This window comes from Pan paniscus, chromosome 2 (genome assembly GCF_029289425.2).
Source record: "Pan paniscus chromosome 2, NHGRI_mPanPan1-v2.0_pri, whole genome shotgun sequence".
Classification (NCBI taxonomy): domain Eukaryota; kingdom Metazoa; phylum Chordata; class Mammalia; order Primates; family Hominidae; genus Pan; species Pan paniscus.
In genome coordinates this window covers 136,344,085-136,361,686 of record NC_085926.1, presented here as the reverse complement: position 1 = coordinate 136,361,686, position 17,602 = coordinate 136,344,085, and the positions used below count along the sequence as shown (strand labels likewise).

Here is a 17,602-nt window from a genome sequence, read left to right as displayed (position 1 = left end):
CCTTGGAACCTGGGAAGATGATGGTACAGGGATATGGGGGAAGGGTGTCTACTGAGGCTGACAGGCTGGGAAATGCAGGTGGTGGGGCGGGGGGTGTCCCCCTGTAAGGTCCAGTGGGATCTCTGCAGTCATATGACTGACCTGGGTGGGAGAAAGGTGGGAGGAGAGGGAACAGAGAGAAGACTGCACAGCCAGTCCAGGCTGACCCTCCAGAGACACACCCACCTTCTGTCCAAAGTAGAGCTTGGTAAAGGTAAAGGTCCTCAGGTGGATGCTCTTCTCTCGGATCTTGGGCTCAAGTTTCTCCCGGAACTTGCTTTCCATGATCATGCTTAGGTAGGGCCAGGTCTGAGAGATGATCTGTGAAGACGGGAAGAGGCTCTTGGTAGTCAGGTCTGTACCCCCACTGCAGACCCACAGCTGCATGGGACAAGGTCCTGATTCTCTGCAGCCTGGTCTTGGGGTGGGGGTTCCTATGCTGCAGCACTCACCTGCTTGCCTGCCCACCCATCTGCTCACCTGTTCATCTGTCTGTCCGTCAAACATCTGATAACTACAGCCGTGGTTCCCACTGTCATGCAGGCAGCAGGACCCCAAGATTTGGTGCTATTCCGCAGAGCACCAAGAAATACTCATTCACTACATTTAATATTAGAAAGCCCTTTAGTTCTGTGCTAAAACATAATCTCATTCTACACTGTGGTTTAAACAAAAAGTAGCAGATGCCAGAAGTTTAAGAAAAAAATTACAGAAGAGAAAGTTAAATTGTTTCCTGTGGATTTCATTTTCTAGCAATCAGAAAAGGCAGCCTTTGCCCGATTTCTGCAGCAGAATGACTCACTGTGCTGATTTGGGAATGAAGTGCAGGACCTGGGGAGAAGGAAGATGGCAGAGACAGGGGAGGATGGTGGAAATCAGAGGGGAATGGAGGGCGGGCCAGCCAGCAGGTATGTTCTGTTTGGGGCAAGGCTTCTCCATCTTCTTTTTCTTTTTTCTCAAACGGAGTTTCGCTTTTGTTGCCCAGGCTAGAGTGCAATGGCATGACCTCGGCTCACTGCAACCTCCACCTCCTGGTTCAAGTGATTGTCCTGCCTCAGCCTCCCAAGTAGCTGAGATTACAGGTACCTGCCACCACACCTAGTGAATTTTTTTAATTTTTAATTTTTTTTTTATTTTTAGTAGAGACAGGGTTTCACCATGTTGTCCAGACTGGTCTTGAACTCCTGGCCTCAAGTGATCTGTCCGCCTTGGCCTCTCAAAGTGCTGGGATTACAGGTGTGAGCCACAGCACCTGGCCTTCTTTTTTAAGACAAGGTCTCACTCTGTCGCCCAGGCTGGAGTGCAGTGGCATGATTACAGCTCACTGCAGCCTCAACCTCCCAGGCTTAGGTGATTTCCCACCACAGCCTCCTGGGTGGCTGGGACTACATGCGTGCACCACCACGCATTTTAATGTTTTTGTAGCGATAGGGTCCCCCTATTACCCGAGCTGATGGATGTTGATCCAAGATTGCTATTTTCACATTACCAGACGTGTCATTGCTGAGTGCATCAAAAAGCATTCCCTAGCCAGGCATGGTAGCACACACCGGGGTCACAACTCCTTGGGAGGCTGAGGCAGGAGGATCGTTTCAGCCTAGGAGTTCAAGGCCAGCTTGGGCAACAAAGCAAGACTCCATCTCAAAAACAACAGTAACAGCAAAAGAACAGAGAACATTCTCAGCCTCTGGGTAAATTTGGAAGAAGCAGGTTGCTGCTTTAAGAGGAGTGACTGGGTTTCTGAGGATTCATGCAGGACCCAGTGCCTCTGGGCAAACCTTGTAGAGTTCCTCCTGCACTGTGTTAGCTGGTTCATGCACCTCTGCCTGCGTTACATCTTTCTTTCAGTAATACACAGAGGCCTACACAAGGCGTTGGAGATACAAGGCTGTATCTTTCCTGTGGGCTTGGGCTTCAGTTTAAATATGCATTTCCTTCCTCCATGTGCCCCTTCCAAAGCCATCATTGGAGGAGCCTAAAGGCTGTGAGATTTTAGGGCTCATTGTTCCCATCTCTCTCAAAGGCCTCTCCAAACCCCAGGTTCTACTTTCTTGGGTCTGGTCTCATCTTCCTGTCTTGCTGGTTTGTCACTGGCCAAGTGCCTCCTGAGTTTAAAGCTCGTTAGGACACACTCGGTGCCCTAGTATGTGGTTTACCTACATAACTGTCTCTGTCTCCCCATCCAAGATGAAGGTGGGAGCCTCATATCCCGACAGTCTTATATCTCCAACGCCTTGTATAGGCCTCTGTGTATTACTGAAAGAAAGATGTAACGCAGGCAGAGGTGCATGAACCAGCTAACACAGTGCAGGAGGAACTCTACAAGGTTTGCCCAGAGGCACTGGGTCCTGCATGAATCCCCAGAAACCCAGTCACTCCTCTTAAAGCAGCAACCTGCTTCTTCCAAATTTACCCAGAGGCTGAGAATGTTCTCTGTTCTTTTGCTGTTACTGTTGTTTTTGAGATGGAGTCTTGCTATGTTGCTCAAGCTGGCCTTGAACTCCTAGGCTGAAACGATCCTCCTGCCTCAGCCTCCCAAGGAGTTGTGACCCTGGTGTGTGCTACCATGCCTGGCTAGGGAATGCTTTTTGATGCACTCAGCAATGACACGTCTGGTAATGTGAAAACAGCAATCTTGGATCAACATCCATCAGGAAGTCCTTTCTTATACCTAACCTAAGTCATTCCTGCTACGGGCTAAGCCTCCTCCCAGAGGCAAGGTTTGTATTAGAAACATTCCTCAGTCAGGAGATTTGAGCTGGGGACTGCCGTGGAGCCCTCACAGTTAGGGACAGGTCTGGGCAGATCAGGGAGGGGCAGGCCTCCGGTTCATCCTCCATGAAGTCAGGATTCCTGCTGGGGAGGGCTCGGCCAGGGGTCATCATCCAGCAGGAGCCTCCTTGGGACATCTGGCAGCAGAGCCCAAGGGGAGTTCCCAGGGGTGACCTAACAGCAATTACAGTAGTGATGTCAGTGAATCGAGCCAGGGCAAGGACTCTAATTATTCCCATTTTACGGATAAGGAAGCCAGCTCAGAGGTGTTAGGCAGTCTGCCCAAGACTGCACAGAAATGCTGTTGGATCTAGGCAGGAAACCAGGCAGTGTCCAGAAGCTGTTGTCTAATTAATGTCTTCCTCTCCCTAGGAAAGTACAGCTCCTGGCCTGGTGAGCTAGTGGGGATTGTACTTTTTTCTATACTTCTCTGTATTTTCTAATTTTTCTGCTGTGACCACATATTAATTTCAATTTGTTGTTGTTAACAAAAGCGAGCCATTCTGGTGAAAGAAGAGGGAAAGGGAGCATCCCTGCCCGCGTCAGGCAAGGAAATTGCCGCGAGGCCCCCATCAGGCTGTGGGGGTGACAGCCGCGGGGAGGACGAGGCTGGCATGCGTCCGGCCCTGCTAGGCCCTGCCAGCGGCCTTACCTTGTTGGCCCACTCGACCCGCTCCACGTCCGGGAAGTGGATCTAGGAAAGAAGCCCCGAGGGGAAGTTAGACTAGAAGCCACACACCCCCTGGGAACCAAGCAAGCCAGCCTGGCGGGCTCCCCATTCCGCCCACGCACTGCACCTCAACCCTTCCTCCCCGCCGCCTCCACGTCGGTCACAGGTGCGCTCTCCGCACCCACTCGGCGTCCAGCCCTGGCAACTCGGAACTGGTCCTGCCCTCAAATAGCGCACTATCCAGTGGAGCAGGCAGCAAATAAACAAACAACGACCTGGCACTGATTCCGCAGTGCAGCCCAGCTCCAAGGCTCGCGTGGGCGTTTCTGGGCACGCGGTGGCGGGCAGGACAGGACTCCACGCGGTTTCACCCCTCCCCTCCACCCCAGTCCCACGCGGAGGCCGAGGTGGGAGAGGACATGGAAGGCGAGGAGGAAAGGGAGGGCTGGAAACTGCTTGTTTGCACACGCAAGTAAATCCCCACTCCTGCGGAAGCACAGGACTCCCAACCTGGAAACCCCCAGGATAACACAGGTTGCTCCTTGCGAATTCCATCCCCCTTATTCGTTTCAATGACACAAACAATATGCAGTCTCCGTAGAAAAATTAGAAAATGCAAACATCACCTAAACAAAAAGAAAAAATATTAGGGAATTCTACCACCCAGTGATAAGTACTTAACAGCTTGATGTTTTCACAGACAACTAAGGAGTGGGGTGCTGTGGGGCGCCCCTCCCACCTCTGCCCACCTTGGCTCCCAGAAGCCCCTCCCAAGCCTCCTCCCTTCCCCTTAGGCCTTTCCTATAGTCACATAGCTTCCAACTACGGGGTCACAACCCCTAGCCACTCCAGCTCCACCTGCTGGGTGAACCCCAGTGTGGGAAGGGGGAACAGTGGAAGATGAGTGGAGTGGAGGGACAGTCCTGTTGGCTGACCTGTGCATGACATAATTCTGAGAGTGCTTAATCCCCCTCCAGGAGTCTCAGTCTCTGCATCTGTCTGCTGAGCTTCTCATTCCCCCAGGGGTTTTCTTACAGAGGAGTAGGCGTGGACATGTACAGGGCACCTGCACAAAACACTGTTCACCAAAACGGCAGCCACAGCCATCACTGTGGCCATGCCCCAAGTCCCCTGAACATGAGGCTGGCTTGGGGTCAGATTCAGAGTGGGCCTGGGACCACCCACGGTGGGGAAAGGGCATGCCCCCTCTATCTGGGAGCTCAGAAAGGCCACTGTCCTGGGACTAAGTAGATGTGTCCCTGCAGTTCACACACCTACCAAGTGCCAGGTCCTCAGCCAGCTTTGGGGTTGCCCTTAAGACTCAAACACATGCCCTGGCCTGCAGCACTCGTTCAGGATCACAGCCATTCCCAAAGTAGGGGACAGAGAAATTCAGTTCTCCCGGAACAGTTTTTAACAGCCTTGACTGGTCAGAGGAGTTCAGTGCTTCTGAAACTCTTGGGACACCATTCTCCCATTTTCTCTTGGGATACTATTCTCCCAGCCTCAGTTTCCCTTGCTCTGGGCAGTGGCCTATACTAACTCAGAAAAGTTTATATTCCCAGGTACAGAAGAGAAAATACGGCCTGGTTCCCAGAGGTGCAGCTGGCCCAGCCCACAGAAATAGAAGAGATCGATGCGGGAAGGAATTGTGGGGAGAGTGGGCAGGAGCTCAGTTCAGTGGGGGTGATGCCACCTGCTCAGCAAACATTCCCTGCAGCTACCCTGGGTCTGGTCTCAGCTGGGAACCAGGCAAATGGAAGGCAAGACCTTTCCGTTTCTTCCTATTACACTGCCCAGTACTGAAGTAGAAATTACTGCACATGGGCCTAGAGAGGAGACCCAGCTCATGTCATGGCCTCATCGCCCACTCCCACCGGTCCCTTTCAATCCAACCACCTTTACCTTTTCTGTTCCTACCAAAGGCCTGCATGTGTCATTTTGTGTGTCTGAAACAGTCCTCCCTACTCCCCTTTGATTGATTCGTTCGTCACTATCTTAGACTTCACTTGCAGGAAGCCTCTCTGGGTGTCCCAAGTTGGGGATAAGTGAGGTGGCCTGCTGGTTCTCCATTGCAGCATTTGATACACTTTACTAGAGCTGCCTGGTCTTGCTGCCTACCTCCCTACATACTGGAAGCTCTAGGAGGGCTGACTGGGCCTCACCCCTATTAAAGTCTGTTTCTAACATATGAAGGTCTTAATAAATATTTGTGGAATGAATGAATGAAGCATGGCCCTTGCCCTCAAGGAACTCACAGGCAGGCAACTAACAGATCACTCTGATACAGAATCAGTACTAAGGTGGGAAGAGGGAGCATTCTCAGAGGAACTTGCTGACCTCACCAGTAGTTGTCCTCCTTCCAGCCCAAGCATCACACTTCCCATCCCACACCTTTGGCCCGGGTTGTTTTGTGACTTCAGGAGCTGAGTAGTTCTGATCTCTGGACCCCGAAAGGTGACCCTGCTTGGTGGGTCCAACCCTGGCCACTCTTGGGAGTTAGTCAAATGAAGATTCCTGAGCTGCCTCATGCCACTGAATCAGAGTATATCAAGGGTGGAGCTCACCAACTTATTTTTCACAAGCTCCTGGTATGATGTTGAAGTTCAGTCAGGGTTGGGATCAATGACCAGCCCACCCCTTGCCTCAGGGTGACCCACATGCATCCTGAAAATGTAGGAAGCAAGGCCGGGAACTATGTCTCATGCCTATAATCCCAGCGCTTTGGGAGGCTGAGGCAGGTGGATCACTTGAGCCCAGGAGTTTGAGACCAGCCTGGCCAACATGGCAAAACTCCATCTCTACTAAAAAATATAAAAATTAGGTGGGCATGGTGGCACACACCTGTAATCCCAGGTACTCAGGAGGCTGAGGCAGAAGAATTGCTTGAACCCTGGAGGCACAGGTTGCAGTGAGTCGAGGTCACACCACTGCACTCCAGCCTGGGCCACAAAGCGAGACTCCATCTCAAAAAAAAAAGAAAGAAAAAGAAAGTGTAGACAGCAACAGAATGACCAAGGCCCACACTGATTTAAGCTGTCATGGTTTCTCTCGATTGCCCACACCTGTATTTGAGGCTCCTCACCAAGAGGCCCCATCATGGATGAGTCTGAACCCCCTAAAGAAAGCAACAATTCAGTCCAAGAAAATAAGAGACCGCAATTCTCCTACCCTGCCTAGGGACCTGAAGCCCCTCCCTTAGCCTGAATCTCAACACCTGCCTTCACTCCCAGTGAGCCGAGGTGCAAGAGCCAGACTACATTCCTTGTGACTGCCCCTGAGTAAGTTTGGAGCAGGGGATGAAATCATAGAGACTGATTCTTAGGGAGCAATGACTCATCCTCAGTGCTTTCCCATTTTGACATCGACAGATCAATCTATTTTTCCACTATAATTGGTCTTTTTTTGGAACTTGAAGAAATCTTTTCCCACCCCACATTCTCAAAGTTACTCTGGATTTTCATCTGTTGGCTTTCACGTTTAGGTCTTTAATCTCTCTGGATTTTTTTACATAAGGTGAGACAAAGATACAATTTTTTTCTCCCTCCATACTTTCACTAAGGCAATTTTCAACCAACACATAAAAAAAAATTGCATCTTTTTCCTTGACTTGGGAATCTACTTCACTCAAAAACTAGCTCCTCATATGTACTTTGGTGTGTTTCTGGACTTGCCATTCAACTCCATCAGTCGGCCTGTTCCAGTACCACGTGGTTTTAATCACTGTGTTTTTGCCAAATGACCTGGGGTAGGGTGAATCCCCTCCCCTGCATTTTTTTTTTTTTTTTTTTTTTTTTAGATCGAGTTTCATTTTTGTTGCCCAGGCTGGAGTGCAATGGTGCAATCTCGGCTCACTGCAACCTCCACCCACTGGGTTCAAGTGATTCTCCAGCCTCAGCCTCCCGAGTAGCTGGGATTACAGGCACCTGCCACCACGCCTGGCTAATTTTTTGTATTTTTAGCAGAGACAGGGCTTCACCATGTTGGCCAGGCTGGTCTCGAACTCCTGAACTCCTGATCCACCAGCCTCGGCCTCCCAACGTGCTGGGATTACAGGCATGAGCCACCACACCTGGCCGCCGATTCCCCATTTTGCTTTTTCTTTCTCACACTGATTTAGATAATAGTAGATATTTATCGTTCTGTATGAATTTTAGAATCAGCTTGTCAATCTACAAAAAAAAATCCTCCTGAGATTTCAATTGTTATATTTTTTAAATTATAAGTTAACTTGTGGGCTAACTGACACGGTTAAATATTACATCATCAACACCCTTTATTTATTCACATTTTCTATTCACATTTAGGATCAAATTTCCCAACTCTTTTTCTCTAAAAGTCCTGTATATTTTTTGTTAGATTACTGTGTGGCATTTCATTTTCTGGGCAACTTTGCTGAAATTTGTTAACAGTTCTAATTGTTCATTGATTCTCCCAGAACTCTTTTTCTTTGATTTAAATCTGTTGGCTCTTTTATGTTTTTAGAGTTGAACTTCATGAGTTTGGGGAATATCATTTATTTTCCATTTTTGTTTTGTAATAAATGAATTCAAAGGTATAAAATCCTCTAGTTTTTGACACAATAAATTGCTATTCTGCTCTCATTTTTCTATTCCCATTATGACTTCCTCTTAATGAGTTTTCAAAATAGTAATGTTGTAAAGTATCTAGACATGTGAGATTTCAAGAGATATATATTTTTGCTGTTTTCTAATAATAATTTTATTTCTTTGTGGCCTGAACAGTCTGTAGGATTGTCAATTCACTGGAATATGTTGATAATTCCTTGTGGCCTAGTACATGATTAATTTCCATGACTATTCCATGTGTGATCAGGTTATTAATCATGTCCTTCTAATATGCTTTATCCTTGCTTAGTCTTTGCCTGCTTCATTTATCATTTTCAGAAAGGGATGTATTAAAAGATTCCAAGCACAACTGTTGATTTATCTACTTCCTCATGTCGGTTGTTGATTTATATTTCAAGTTTATATTCTGTAATACATATATGTCTGTGATTATCATAATTATTGAGACAAGGTCTCACTGTGTCACCCAGGCTGGAGTGCAGTGGTGTGATTTTGGCCTACTGCAGCCTTGACCTCCCAGGCTCAAGCAATCCTCCCACCTCAGCCTCCCGAGTAGCTAGGACTACAGGTATGCACCACCACGCCTGACTATTATTTGTTTGTTTGTTTTGGTAGAGACGGGGTTAGGTCATGTTACACAGGCTAGTCTCAAACTCCTGGGCTCAAGCTATCCGCCTGCCTTGGCCTCCCTAGTAGCTGAGACTACAGGTACATGCCACCATGTCTAGCTAATTTTCTAATTTTTTTGTAGAGATGGGGCTTTGCAATGTTGCCCATGCTGGTCGTGAACTCCTGGGCTCAAACCATCCACCTGCCTCAGCCTCCCAAACTGTTAGGATTACAGGTGTGAGCCACCATGCCCAGGTATATCATTATTGCCCTTTACAAGCATATAACAACCTTCTTTGTCTTTGAGTTCTATTCTATTTTGTCTAATATGACAATTGCTATCTCAGCTTTCTTTTGTTTCAAGACTTGGCCAGTTGCATATTTTCCATCCTATTTTCAACCGTTTTGAGTTCATGTCATCTCATGTCATTTAATACTCACCTAATCCCTTATTTGCCCCACTTTACAGATAAGGAAACTAAAGTTCAGAGAGGTTACATGACTTATAATCTCCAGTAGTGGAGTGCTAGAACGGAGACCCAAGCCTGGGTCTGTCTGACCACAGAGTCTGTGCTTTTCCACTTCGTCCACTACTCCTCCTAAGAAAACCTCACACAGCATCACGTAGGGGTTTTATAGAAACCTCTTTTACAAAGTCTGGGATTTAGCAGGCAACTGCCCTTATGGGGCTTTAGCCCTGATTGGTAGAGGCCATGCCTTATGACTTACAAAGGGCATTCCATAAACACTTTCATTTGATGCTCCCAACACTCTATAAATCATTATTCCCCTTTTACAAATGAGGAGACTCAGAGACTAGTTAGTACTTAAACAAGATTACCCATGTGATCAGAACCCAGATCTCACCTGCATATGATTTGAGCCCAAGCCTCAAATCTTCTCATCCATTTCCTCTCCTCCCCATCCTCCACCTGAAATGTCAGCATTTGAAGTCCATTCCTTAGTGTTTTTCTAACCTATTCCTTGTGTATTTCAAATTCCACTTCTCTAAGCCTCAGCTTTCTCATCTGCGAGATGGGTACAATACTGCCAACTTCACAGTTCCTGAAAAGACTAAAGGCATGGATGATGCTCGGTATCCTTCCTGGATCAGAATAAGCGTTCTGGAAGTGGTAACTTTTGCTGGAAGTTGTACAGACCTGGGAGGTGCAGGCACTCTGACCCCTCTGACCTCAAGTACGTGCAAGAACAAGGTCACCTGAGCTATGTGTCCAGTTCTGCCTCACCCAGAGCGCAGCAAATTCTCTGCTGAGTTTCCTAGTGCCTCTGGCCACCACTGCAAGGCGAGAACAGAGAATGAGGAGGATTTACAACACAGTGCAAGTGGTTGAGATGGAAAGAGGAACACGGTTGGTGTTTCCCTGGCCTCGCTGACTGGCCCAGGGATCTGTGGCTCAGATAAAGACAGCCGCAGAGAGCTGGGCCCAATGCCTGTCAGGCGCCCATGTGAAACTCTGCCCAATGGGGGCAACTGCATAGTGAAGCTTGGCAAACACACCCAATCTGAGCCTCTGCCTTGTGTCTTTCCTCACTAGGGAAACAAAGAGAGGCTGAAAAATAAGATGAGTGGCTCACACTGAACTGAGCCCTAAAATCACTGAGCTTTTGTTGCAGTTCCCCACAAGGCTGGGAGTCTCTGGGACCAGCTAGTGGGGAGTCACCCACACCACCTGGCAGTGCAAAGAGCTCTGCAGCGATTCTCAGACTTCTGTGTTCAACAGTCCCACCTGGAGAGCTCGCTACAGTACAGCTGCTCGGTCAGGGCCCACAGAGATTTTGATTCCAGAGGACTGGGGCAGGAGCCTGGAAACCTGCGTCTTTAACAAGCTCCTGGTGGTTCTGATCTTAGCAGAGGGTGTGGAAGAATGAGTGGACAGGGCTCCCCAGGCTGGAGGGCTTGCTCAGGCCCTGGAAGAAGGTGGCTCCTCTGCCTCCGGGGGTTCCTGACTAAGTTTGAAAGTCACAGCCTGGGTTTCCAGCTGTCACTCCTAGGAGAACACTGCTGTGTCACCAAATTCGTATAGCAGCCTTCAGACCTCAACTCCTTTATAAAGGGAATTCTTCCACAAAGAGCAAGGGGAGGCCAGAGCCAAAAGGCAAAAAACAGAATATTATGATTTCCCTGGCTCCGGGCCTGCTCTGCCCTCTAAAAGGTGAGCCACCCCCATCTCATACCTGCTTTCTGTAGCCAGGCAGGAGGAAGAGAAGGAAGTGCGCCCAGGGACTTAGAACACAGGGTTTTGGTCTTAACTCCCTTCAGCCTCAGGTTTCTTGCTGATTAATAAGTGGGGCTGTTAATTCCTGTTCCTCCCAGATTCACGGAAACAGTGGACTTCTAGATGGTTTGGTGTTAGAGACAAATCCAGCTCTCTAGCAAGCTTCATCTCCATAAAACATGTACACTATCCTCACTGATGTATTATAGGTGAGAACATTTCCCCAAAGCAGGCCTGGAAAATTCCAAAGATGCCCAGACACATGATCAAGTCACCAGGATCTCCAACGTCTGCTGTCCTCCCTGCACTACCTGTCAGAGAAGTTTAAATAGTTCACAACCCTCCACCCTCCCCATCTGAGGCCTCCGTAAACTAACATACCTCTTGATGCTGTTAGTGTATTTGAGCCGACGCATTCCAGGCAAAGTGATCTAATATTTTAATGACAGTGTTTTTAGGCATTTTCAAGGGAGTAGTGGTGATGAGAATTTAGAGAGAAGAGGTAAAGCAAATTCAAGTCTAAGTAGAATTCCATGCTAGACAGGCCACCAAAGAGGCCCACATCAATAATCCATATTTAGGTGGTGATGTCTGTGCATTATTTCTTAAGCCCTCTAGGAAAAATGATTCCACAGCAGTGAGGAAATGGAGCCAGAATGACAGCTGCCTCCCATCGGAGCCAAGGTTTTGGTGGGGTCCACACAGATGGGTCTGGGGTTGGGGTGGGAGGCCTTGACAAGAGCTTGGGCCACCAGACCCTCTTGGGAGGCGGAGGGACTAAGGAGCCTCACTTAAAGGGCCTCCCTGTCATTCGATGAATTCTGCCAGCTCCCTCGCACAGGGTGGCAGCTCTCCCATGGAGCAGCCATGTAGTCACACACACACACACACACACACACACAGATGCACAAACACAGATGTGTGGACACACACGCAGACGCACACACACAACTACACAGACACATCCGCAGACTCACACGCATGTGCAAAGACACACACAGTTTCCTAAAATTAGCCTCATGGCTCTTCCCTACTCCAAAGGACATTCTTACAGACAATACACCCCTGCTAACTAACTGCTGAGAGGAGACCCACTCATTCTGAGTGTCCTACAGAGATGTCCTACAAAAGGAGGCCATTGGACTTCAGGCTGGCTCCTGTCTTCCCAAGATCGGCTGCTGCTCTGTGGCTGCCTGTTCAGTGGTTCCTGCTTTACAAGCCAAGTGGTCCTTTGATTTCACTTTTCTCCTGATGCGCAGCCTTTTTCCTTTTTTTCCTCTGTTCTTGGAAGGCAAACATTTAACCATTAAAACTACTTTTAAATCTTCCAACCCTTCTGCTTTAAATTACCCAGCTCAAGTACTTTGAGGGAAACAATTGCTTTGCCAACTTGAAAATCTGTCTGGCACTGTTCTGTAATCCACAGCTCCTTAACACACGCAGCCAGCAAACTGGCCTAAATCAGCTGAACCCAGCAGAACTGAGCAGATGAAATTCCACTAGTCACAGTGATGAGAACACTGACACTGAACACTGTCACTCTTTGCTAAGGAATAAGGGCTCAAAGCAGAGGGGGGTGGCCCTGAGCTGTCCACAGAGTAGTTTTTTAAAGGGGACCTAAGCGATGATAGTAAGTTCAGAGAGTTCAATGATCCAGTTAGGGTTGGTAATTCCTAGAAGTTAAAAAAACTTATCCTCTTGCTTATCAAAATAGCAAAGGCCCCAAAAGATAATATTCAATGCTGATAAGACCACAGTGAATGGGCAAAAGTGTCTTTAAAAATCTTCATAAACTTCTAGGAATCATACTAATTAAATTGAGAAATGTGGACTAAGATTTACACGGCAGGCATTCACTGTAGCATTCATTCAGCAGATTTCTACTGAGTCCTTACTATGAACTGGGCACTGAGCTAGCAGCTGAAGCTACAGATATGTACAAGACATATACCTTATCTTAAAAGAACTTTCAGCCTGGAGGAAAAGTTAGCCATAAAAATACGTAGGTTACAAATCAGTCTAGGAGGCAGAGTGACAGACACACGCTCAGAGCCCTGTAGGAGCCCATGGACAAGAGTCCTGGGGGTAGGGCCTGAGCTTGGACTTGAAGGATGAGTCACAGAATCTAGATGTACAGATCAGAGGGAGAAACTGTGGACAGAGGAACCACCACCCACCTCCGCTAGCCATGTGACCAGGAAAGCCTGGAAGTAACCAATATAATCAAGGTTAGAGAAACAATTACACAACTTGTGGTATATTCATATGAAGGATATGATCGTCCTTAGAAGTTTGTTTGGAGAATGTAATATAATGTTAAGAACATAAAAAATAAGAAAAGAAAAAAGTACAAGTTTTTAAGAAACTGTTTTCATATATTTTCTATATAAAGGAAGCACACCCAAACATACTGTATCTCTGGGTGGAGGGATTATAAAATGCTTATCCTAATTTTAACTTTTATGCCATTTCCAAATATTCTCCAATGAGAATGTTTACTTTCATGACCAGGAAAAAAAAACACATTTTTAGACAGTTTATAACCAGTTATGTTAAAAAGTAAATACAACATGGGCAAAGGAATAGAGTGGGTGATTCTGGGGTCTTGAAACATCCTATAGCCTAGACAATTTCCTTGGCTTTTTGTTCTGAGATTTCCAAGGCTCATGACTCACGACACTGGCACAGGGCTTCTCGGCCTGCCCTCCCACAGAGATAGGGCTTATGGGACCTGGGTTCTGCATCCCTCTGTGGCCTGAGGAAATCAAGTCTCATATCCTTAGCTTGAAATATACAGCACCTTAAAAAAAAAAAAAAGGTGCTTTGTCCTTTAATAATTCTCAATGGGGCAGAAAAACATCTTAAATCCCTCTTCAATATTTGCAGTCGAGGAGGAGGAGGAGGAGGAAAAGGAAATCACTTGCCTCAAGCACATGTGAGCACTTTTGTGCTACAAGCTCCAGGTTCCCAGAGAATTAGAAATCCCTGAACTCTGCTGGGAGGAATGGGAGGGGGAGGCGAAGGAGCAAGGCAGGCCAGGTCTCAGCCCCTGCTCCCTGAGGTAGCTGGGTTGTGGCCCTCCCAGGTCTTCAGGGGGCAGCTCACACCTCCCAGAGCCCCCTCCCCAAAGTCACCAGAGACATTCCCACAGAAGTGCCATCTCTGCCTGCCACCAAGACTCTGGGCCAGGATCCAGTGGGAGCCGGTGACCATCTCTCCCCACCTTCCTGCCCACTGGAGAGGGGGCTGCAACACAGGACAAAAGGGCCTGTCCCTACTCATGGCCCTGATCCTCATCCACCATGTGACCTCTCAGTTACTCAGGGCCTCAGGCCCCTGGCTGAGAAAAGGTTGCCTGGACACTCCTGGCCCAGAAAGATTCAGCCCCTTGTAAATGAAGCAGTGAGCAGTCTCATGTGAGCTCAGGTATTATACATTGCTGTCCCAGAATCTGCTCACCCCAAGATGCAATAATGAGCTCAACTGACCTAACCTGTGAAAGACTGTGGGCCGAGTCCCCAACTCCCTACCACAGCCAGCAATACCATAGTGCCTCTTCCTCCAAGAAGGCTTCCTGGGCCACTTCCAGCCGAGGATAGAGCCCCTCACCCATGCTTTCTCGGAGCCTCAGACTTGGAGCCACCTCAGAGAACTGATCATGCTCTATCAGAAGAGGCTGCCCTCGCAGGTCTGAATCTCCATCTAGCTCATGGGTTCCTCAAGGGCAGGGGCCATGTGTACTCATGCTGCCCCGCCTGCAGCTCTGTGCCTGACACACTGCAAGTTCTCAATAAATGCTTGCTGAGTGAGTATAGGAATGAACACATGTATGCCTAAGATCCCTCTGTTGGGCTTGGAGGAAAGGGCCCATACTCTGTCACTCATATTGCTCAATCCTGGCCCAGGACATGATAAGTCCATGAACCATCATTAAGACATGGGGCAGAAACCCCAAAGGCATGACTAAAAATTTATCTGCCTCTTCCTTCCCGAGGACAGGCCTGACTCCAAGCCATTTGAATAACTTCACAGGGCTGCAGGGACCTCAAGGGTAAGAAGTCTCCCTAATTCCAAGCAGCACCCAACCAGTCCTGATGTTTAAAATCAGGTTCCATGGCCCTGGCTCCAAGCATCAGGCTTTGTGATCTAATCTGAGAGTGCCCAGGCTAGCTCAGAGCTGTCACTGCATTTACTTCCTCTAATTAACTGAAGTATCTCAGGACAGACCCTGAGAGCCTGGGTCCTGGAACGACTGCTGCTCCAGCCACAGAAAGAATGTCAAGCTCTCAGCACTAGGTAAGCAAAGCACTCAGCCCTTGGCTGTCTGCCTGAGTGGCTGGCAGGGAGGCCTGTGGGGTCCTGTGGGGTATGTGTCACCAGAGAAAAGCAGGCTCGGGACTGGTTAATGATGGCAGACCCTACAGCTATGAAGACTCTATAGAACATCCCCTAAAATGTCAGGATTTTCAGAGAAATCAGAGGCCCAGAGAGGACAAGGGGCTTCCCAAGATCCCTCCATGAATGACTCCAATGACTTCCACTACTTCACATCACGACCACCTTACCAGCAGACACACACGAGTTAACTGCCCCTCACAAAGCTGCCAACTGATGTAACTGATGGCTACCAGCTGAAAGGAGAGCCAGCCTGGCTAGAAACCACAGATAGACAAAATGCCACGTTTTCTCACAGCTCTTTCTCTTCTCTACACTGCCTCAGGCTATTTTCCTACTACCAGCTCTCATTCCCCCAACCTGGAGCGATGTGAGGATTTCGAACTTCCCTCCTCACAGGGGCCCAGTCATGGCAGGGGCAAATCAATATCTGATAAGCAACCCAATCATCCAGTTGAAGCACTGATCAATGGCTGAATGAGTAACTGGAAATTCACGGGTCAGTGAAGGGCTGATCTGTGCACAAATCCAGGAGTGAAGGCTGCAGAGCTCCACGCAGGGGCCCCTACCAAGGGAGGTGGGCAGGGAAGCAAAGCAGCAAAGGTTACCCCAAGAAGGGTCTTAGGAGCCCAGAGCACGAAGGATGGGCTCTGAAGATCAGAAGGCAGCTCTAGCGCGGGCAGCACAGCTGGGACTCCGAGAACCCACAGGAGCAGGCTCCAGGAAAAGCCAGGGTGCAGGGGGTTCCACAGAAGTGCTCTGCGCGTCCCTTCCACTCGCTCCACCCCTTGACAGTCATCCAGATGCTGGAAAGACGAGCTTGCCACTGGGACACTTGGGCATTCATTTCATGTTAGGAAAAGGTAGTTAGGAAGCCCGGGAAACAGAGGAACATAAAGGGACAGCCCCCACTGGGCATTCGCTTGTGTCTGGCTCTGTGCAAGCAGCTTTTCAAACAGTCGACTCACCACGACCATGTGTGGCAACAAAGCTTTTGTGGCTTGCCGAGGCCTACAATTAAATGAGTAACATCAAGGGCTCCGTGCTTGTCACTGTGCTATACACAGTCCCTACCCGACAAGGACAGCTGAGGCGGCTCTTAATTCCTTCAAAAGTACACATAAACACTGTGTGAGAGGAGCATCCGCATGTAAACATGCAGCCTCTTGAACCCTCTGTTCAAGGGTGAGCTGCGGGGGCCACCCTGCCTTCTTCCCCATGTGGTCAGGCCACATTCACAAGACAAAGGGGACCCACAGGTTCTTCCTTCAAGGCCTCTAGTAAGGAGAATTCTTCCTTCCAGCTATATCTCCCATGGCTGGGGACCTGGAGGAGAAGCAGGATTGTCTGAAGTTTGACTAGAAATCAGACATCAGGGCCAAAATGACTCTGAAAGACCATCCAATACAACCTCCTTTTACAGGTGGGGAAACAGGTTCAGTCAGGGAAAGCAATTTCTATGATCACCTGGAGGCAGCATCTTGGAGAAAAATGTTGAGAAGGCGTCTAAGACCAGGCAGGAAAGTCGTGCATGACTGAGGACTGGCTGGCGATGGCTGCCTTGGATGGCAGTGGGGAAGGATGGCGTCCCCGCCTCAGCTCAGCCAGGCCTTGGCCTCCACTCCTTCACAGGGAGTTGGTGCAAATTAGAAAAAGGTGCCCCATCTAAGCAGCATACAGCTTGACAAGCAGCAGGTGGCCGGATATCCATCCCTCCCCACTGGGGGCTAGAGTACAGGGCCAACTCACACAACATGCAACGCAGGTCTGAGTGTGGTGCCCTTGAGCTGTTCAACTTTTCTTCAGTCCCCCAACTACTGATTTGCCATCTGTTAACTTACAGAAATATTTCTTGATACCAAAGGAGGTCATAAGCCATCATCCTCTCTTTCACGCAGAGAAATCAGTTCTCAAGAGGGAAGGCATGCTAAAAGGTCAGCATGTGATGAAGAGATCCATTCATCCATGCCCAAAATCTTGTGCAAGGGGCCGTGCTGCCCCCACCACGCCCAGAGCCCCATCTCTCTTTGCCTTCACAGTTTGTGTTCCTAAAGAGGCAGAGAGAAGAATACTCAACCAGGTAGACTCCAGGTTTTCCATATCATCACTGGGCGTGGAAACCTTCACGAGGTGGGTGAAAAGCCCACACCTGCATCTATTTGTATGCACTTCACAGGTGTTCATACAGGCAACCAACCTCCCCAGACCTGTTTCTCATCCTGGAATCCCAATCACAATAATGGTCAACAGCTCCCTAAACCAGAAAGCACCCTGAAGACCCCTGGATCCCC

General features: G+C 48.6%; 1 protein-coding gene across 8 annotated transcripts in view; it reads right to left on the bottom strand.

Annotated features, from left to right (window-relative positions):
- Positions 1-17,602, bottom strand: part of ESYT3 (extended synaptotagmin 3) — a 43,850-nt gene that overhangs the window by 22,885 nt on the left and 3,363 nt on the right. For 6 of the 8 annotated variants that reach the window (XR_004670743.3, XR_003027607.4, XM_055110534.2 and 3 more), the window contains exons 2-3: positions 3,464-3,505; positions 226-360 (exon numbers count right to left, since the gene is read on the bottom strand). Coding sequence is in view for 6 of the 8 variants with exons in the window: in XM_055110534.2 (XP_054966509.1) it covers positions 226-360; positions 3,464-3,505 (177 nt within the window). In the remaining 2 variants the exon portion in view is untranslated. Of the gene's footprint in view, positions 1-225; positions 361-3,463; positions 3,506-3,991; positions 4,108-6,325; positions 17,318-17,602 lie in introns of those variants that run through there. The other 2 variants (XM_063602955.1, XM_034957486.3) reach the window with 2 other exon arrangements.